Source organism: Carya illinoinensis, chromosome 8 (assembly GCF_018687715.1).
Source record: "Carya illinoinensis cultivar Pawnee chromosome 8, C.illinoinensisPawnee_v1, whole genome shotgun sequence".
NCBI classification, from domain to species: domain Eukaryota; kingdom Viridiplantae; phylum Streptophyta; class Magnoliopsida; order Fagales; family Juglandaceae; genus Carya; species Carya illinoinensis.
Window position 1 is genome coordinate 13,693,160 of NC_056759.1, and position 5,616 is coordinate 13,698,775.

At 32.2% G+C, this 5,616-nt stretch overlaps 1 protein-coding gene across 2 annotated transcripts; it reads left to right on the forward strand.

Annotated features, from left to right (window-relative positions):
* Positions 1-3,593: 3,593 nt before the first annotated feature.
* Positions 3,594-5,305, forward strand: LOC122318167. 2 transcript variants are annotated; one of them, XM_043135351.1, is made up of 2 exons: positions 3,594-4,175; positions 5,135-5,305. In XM_043135351.1, the coding sequence occupies exon 1, from the start codon at positions 3,702-3,704 to the stop codon at positions 4,140-4,142; it is 441 nt and encodes a 146-aa protein (XP_042991285.1). In that variant the 5' UTR covers positions 3,594-3,701; the 3' UTR covers positions 4,143-4,175; positions 5,135-5,305. The 2 variants fall into 2 exon arrangements, with proteins under 2 accessions (XP_042991285.1, XP_042991286.1); XM_043135352.1 differs by lacking the exon at positions 5,135-5,305 and adding an exon at positions 4,676-5,041.
* Positions 5,306-5,616: the final 311 nt, after the last annotated feature.

Genomic DNA, 5,616 nt, shown 5'->3' on the forward strand with positions numbered 1-5,616 from the left:
GATGCCCAACGATAAGAGCTAGGCAGCACAATTGCCCGACTCATATTGTCAAATCCATCAATTGCTTAGACAAACCTCTTTTGAAAAGGGCAAAACATCCACCCTATGGGAGAGAGTAAATATGATGAGGTAGGGGATATCATCGTGTGTCGAGTAAATAAATTAACGAAGAAATAAGGTCTTTTTCTTCAACGAGGAGAAACGCTTGCCAAAAAGAAACAAAAATACTTGTTACGAGTAGCGCAACCGGCGTCCCATTGAATAAAATTTTTCGTTTCTTACTCCCTCCCACTTTTTCGTCTCTCTCTCTCTCTCTCTCTCTCTCTCTCTCTCTCTATCAATTTTTTCCTGCTTCTGCTAGAGGATCTAGTGCAAAGCTGAAATTTGAGGCTTCCAAAGACTACGAAGAAGAGAGATGAGAGACCCACGAAGGCGAGAGACCCAACCACGATCTTGAAGTCACAGATGACGAAGATTTTTACTTTGAAGATGTGCCAAAATGGTTGAATTGGAAGTATTTGAAAGGTAAAATCAATACCAAGTATTTCACCGTAATTTCTTTGCTCATTTCAAACTCAAGTTTTCTTTTCCTTACTAAAATTGAATAAAGAAAAGAAAAATGATGACGATCTCAAAAATTTTATAGGAAATGTTAGAATGCTTTAGAAGTGAAGCAAATATATTGACCAGAGAAAGCTTCATTTTTTTTTTTTTTGCAATTAATGTTAAGATCTAAAACGAATGAGGGAAATTTCAGAAAATCTCAAATGAAAAGAAGCTAGCGATCGCGTTTGGGAAAAAAGCTATGCTCGATCTCGGGTCTGGAAGGAGGAGAGTTCGCCGCTATTGTCTTGATGAAATACACCGTAGTCGTCAAGTTTTTAATATTTCTCTAATTAGAGAAGATACCGAATACGTGACCACAAAATACTTTATGTATTGCGTGGTAGTCATGTACATGGACCATACAAGCTATTTCTTTTTCTTCTTTTTCTTTTCTTTTGAAAAATGTTAAAAACAAGTTGTCCCTAGCAAAGCTGGACAAAAGACAAGGAAAGGATTATGTTACTTGTGGAAAACCTAGGCATGGGCCCTCCATCCCTCATTACTTGTAGTGAAACGATTATTCAACAACAATGTTAGGTTAAATCATTCAAAGTATTTAGGCAAAAATCTGTGTATCGTGCCTGTCTGATGGTCGGCCATGATGATATTAAGGCGATGTTTTTAAATTATTTTTATTTAATTTTATTTCATCTTATCTCATTCTTAAATATAACTCAAATATAAATATTTAAATAGTGCTACATCTCTCAAGACATGTAACCCAAGAACCCACCAAATAAGGTAATTTTTTTTCTTCATTCATTATTTTAAAATTCGTAAATATTTTTAAAAAAAAAAAAAATTCACAATATCACAAAAAATACTTTCTTAATTACTAGGTAAAAAAACCATTCGGGACACAAATTTGGGACCAAAATTCATATCACAAAGTATTTTCCTAAATACTTTTAAACTAATCATTATAAATTTTTTAAATTTTTAAATAAAAAATAAAAATAATTTAATTTTTTCAAATTTCGAAATAAAAATAATATTAAAAATTTATAATATTTTTTATTTAATTTTTTTTAAAACTTAAAAATTACTTAATTTAAATTATTTTATTACATATCATAAATAATCTTAATATTATTTATAAAATTATAATTTCATCTCGTTCATTCCGCGTCCTAAGTGCGCGTGAATTGGACAAAGATGTAGAAAGTTGGCAACAAATTTGCAACGACCGGCAATGTATGGTGCCACAAAAGTCAAGCTGCTGCTAAAGTGTGTGGATTTTTGGACAGTTGGATGTGTAGGGAAATTACTCATCTTTTACTCTTCTTTCTATCTTTATTTCTTAATTTCTTTTTATAGCTTTTCTTCCAATTTTGGTTGGAACGTACCTTTTGGGGTTTTGGTCTTTGCCTGGTAGATGTGGACTGTGTCCTCTTATCCCGCGTTTCAATCGTGTAATAATATGATATGTCGCACACCATTTCTCTTTTTCACAATTTCCGCAGCCCTGAATGGCTAATTGGTCGGTCACCAACCCCTACAGTAGTTTTAATTTACTCATTCATCAACTTTCTTCCTCTTTGCAGATTGGTCCACCATTACTGCGAAAGATTGAAAAATGTTCTAAAGGTTATAGTAATTTTATAATATGATATAATTTAATATGATTTGTCAAATTATAAAATTATTTTTATATTAAAAAATATTAAATTTAACAGATTAAATAAAATTACATCGATTATTTTTATGTAATTCTTTTATAAATATAGCAATAATCCAAAAAATATTTAAGAGCTCGAAAAGGTAAATCCCTACCAAAAATTCAAAAAATGTGAGCACTTCTAGTTCAGTTTGGTGTGCAGTAATTATTAAATAACTTCCTTCTAGCTAGAGGGTTTCGGGGGTCTATCTGAGAATGACTGTGTGCGAGGTATATGTGCGTATACGTTGAAATATATGTATATATATATACACGCACACACTTATATCTATATTTATGTTTACGTAAAGAGAAATGGTTTGTACAGTTTTAATGATAGATTTCACTAATTTTAAAAATGACTGCATAGAGCTTACATATCGTATAATTGTATCTATTCTTACTGGTATGTACGTTTATATGTATATTATATATATGCATTTTGTTGTTTATGTAAAAAATATATTTTTTATGGTGAAAATAAAAAATGACTTAGAAAAAGGACAAAGGAAGTTGTATCTTCAAATTTTCAAAAGGAAAATGATAGTATGACTATCAAATATGCTCATCAAATTTGTTCATTGATATTTTTTTTATTTTATTTTTTATTTTTTTCTTAATTGTTAAGAAATTGACTATCAGTAAATTTATATATTTTAAATTTTTTTAATAATTAAGGATTATTAAAAATTGATTAAAGAAAAATAAATAAAAAAATCATTTATACTAATATACATATTTAGTGTGCACATTTGATGGGAGATCTTTGGCTCAATTAACATTTGAAAACTATTTGCCGTCAGATTTTTAAATTTTAATTCTTTATATTTTTTATTTAAGAAAATGGAATACTTTTCTCTCAGATTTTTATGGAACTCCAAGAATTTTGAGAGAGATATTTTTTCATAATTCTGAGCAAGGTCAGTAAATTTTACAATTTTTCTGGACGACCACAATTTTTTCTTTCCAAGCTCCATTTAGAGCTAATTTCAGGATTTAAATTTTAGTTTATTTTAGGGCTTGTGAGAGCATGACCCATCTGACCACACAGGCATAACGTGCATCTGCCGCTTATTTGATTTTCCTTCTAGAAGAGTGGGCCTGACCATTTATAACATGCCTAAAAAAAAGTCTTAGTCCTCGTCGAAAACCTGACAAAACATTGAATAGACAAGTTTGTAAGCAAGCTATCAATTCGAGGAAGCCAAGTTGGGAAAGCTAGGAGTGGTACAAAGTCAACCACCACACTTTAATCAAGGGTCAAGCAAGACAACCCGCGTGTCCTTCCACTTTACTTTTCTTGGTTTAAGTGGCTGTGTCTATGTATATATAGGAATATACAAGACTTGTGGTGCATGGGGAAATTAAGATATCAATCTCATTACCCATCATGTTGAGGTTTCTTTCTTACGCTCTTGCTTGCTCTTTGTGAATAGAGATGGATGATGACTATGTTATTAGGAATGTGGTAGATGTGTCTACTTTCTTGATGTTTGAAGCCACGGGAGACTCCGAGGATGATTTCTATCCCACCGTGGGTGATCATCGTGACATGTTTGTGTCCATGGCCGACAGCGATGCAGAGTCTTGTAGTTTTGATTTATCGGATTCTTCAAAAGTTTTTGATCTCGATGATTGCTGTGATGATCCTCAAGCATATCATGTTCATAACAAATATGATGATAATGATGATGATGGACCTTTCGAGGAGGAAGAGGAAGGGCATAGCTACCCAGCATGGAATGGTGAGCATAATGAATATTGGAAGCCAATAAGAGGGGCCAAGAAATCAAGTGCATCTGTGGAATCAACTAAAGAGTTGATGATGACTGAGGAAGAGAAGAGCAGACTGTTTTGGGAGACATGCTTGGCTTCCTAAACTACTACTCGATCCCTCCATACTTTCTCATAGGTTATTATTATTATTTTTTCATATATTTATGTTTGTTTAATTTCATAGTTTTCTTTAGTTTCCTCCCTCTCTTATCTCTCGTCTCTCTTCCCGGATCTCGTGGTTTAAAGAGAAACGGGTAGAAGGTTTGGGTGGGGTGTTTATGTCTCGATTCATCAGTCCATTCCAATTGTATATATATACAAATATATGACATACGCTTAGAGAGATAGTGCTAATTAACAATGCCAATGGCAATGGTGCTATTCTTACCTTTATACATGCCTCATTCACAGCATGCATGTTATGATTGATTGATCGATCATTTATGTAAGGTTTTTGAATATTACTGGCCATCCGATCCACCTCAAGTTTTTTCAAGTAATTTCAAAACGAAACATATTTAGTAAAGAAAAAGAAAGAAGAAGAGGTGGGCGAATGGGTGGGTGGCTCTGCCCACCCTATATTTTTAATATGTTCTTATTAGGGAAGTTTTAACAAGTGAGCATTGATTATCTTAGGTCAGCATGGCACCCAATTTCTTTCCATTTTGTTTTGCCATAGACAAGCCAAGTTAGCAAGGAGATCACGTCTGGTTCTATTCACTGATGATCGTATGATGAAAGGGGCATGCACCACGTGGACACTACATGCATCGTTGATATATAATCTTCCTTTATATCCTAATTAATTATTAAAATATATTTATGCTTTCTTTATTTTCATCAAACGAGTTCTTCTATTCAGCAGTTCTACTAAAATTAACGTATATTCAACTGTTTAAAAAAAGAAAAACATATTCTTCATTTCTCCTCTCCTTTCCTTATGATGAAATGGCTTGACATGGATGTGAGGGATCATTGAATAGTTGGTGAGAAATTCTTGAATTCTATAATGACTTTAATATCTTCTACTTATAATATTGACTAATTCGTTTAGGCTGTAAGATCAAATGACATTACAAAATTGATCATTTGTAGGTAAGTGCTCTATTCAATGGATTGCTTTCAAATTAAACGGCTTTACAGGTTGCAGCTTTATTTTAGCCAATTGGTTAGAAAAATTATACAGTGGAAATCCTTATGAAATATTTTCCTGTAATTTTTTATATTATCTAGTGTTTTTGTTAAAAAAAAAAATAAAGAATATAGGAAAGGACTTCGACCTTAAGCCTAATCTAAGAGCATATGCCGTCTGAGTAGCACCACTTAATCTTACAGCTAGCATACTTTTCAACTTTTTTTTTTTCATTTTTTTCATATTTTTTTAATATATTTAAGTATTGAATAAAATATCAGAGTATACCAAATGCTTGAGAAAAGGTCTAAAGAGATCGTTTTTACTCAAAGTGTATTCTTGTATTTGTTTTCCACACTTTACAGAGCAATACAGTGATCTATTTATAGAGTACATTCCTCTCAACTATTGGTCCACCTGTACATTCGGTTATGAGTGATTCCTT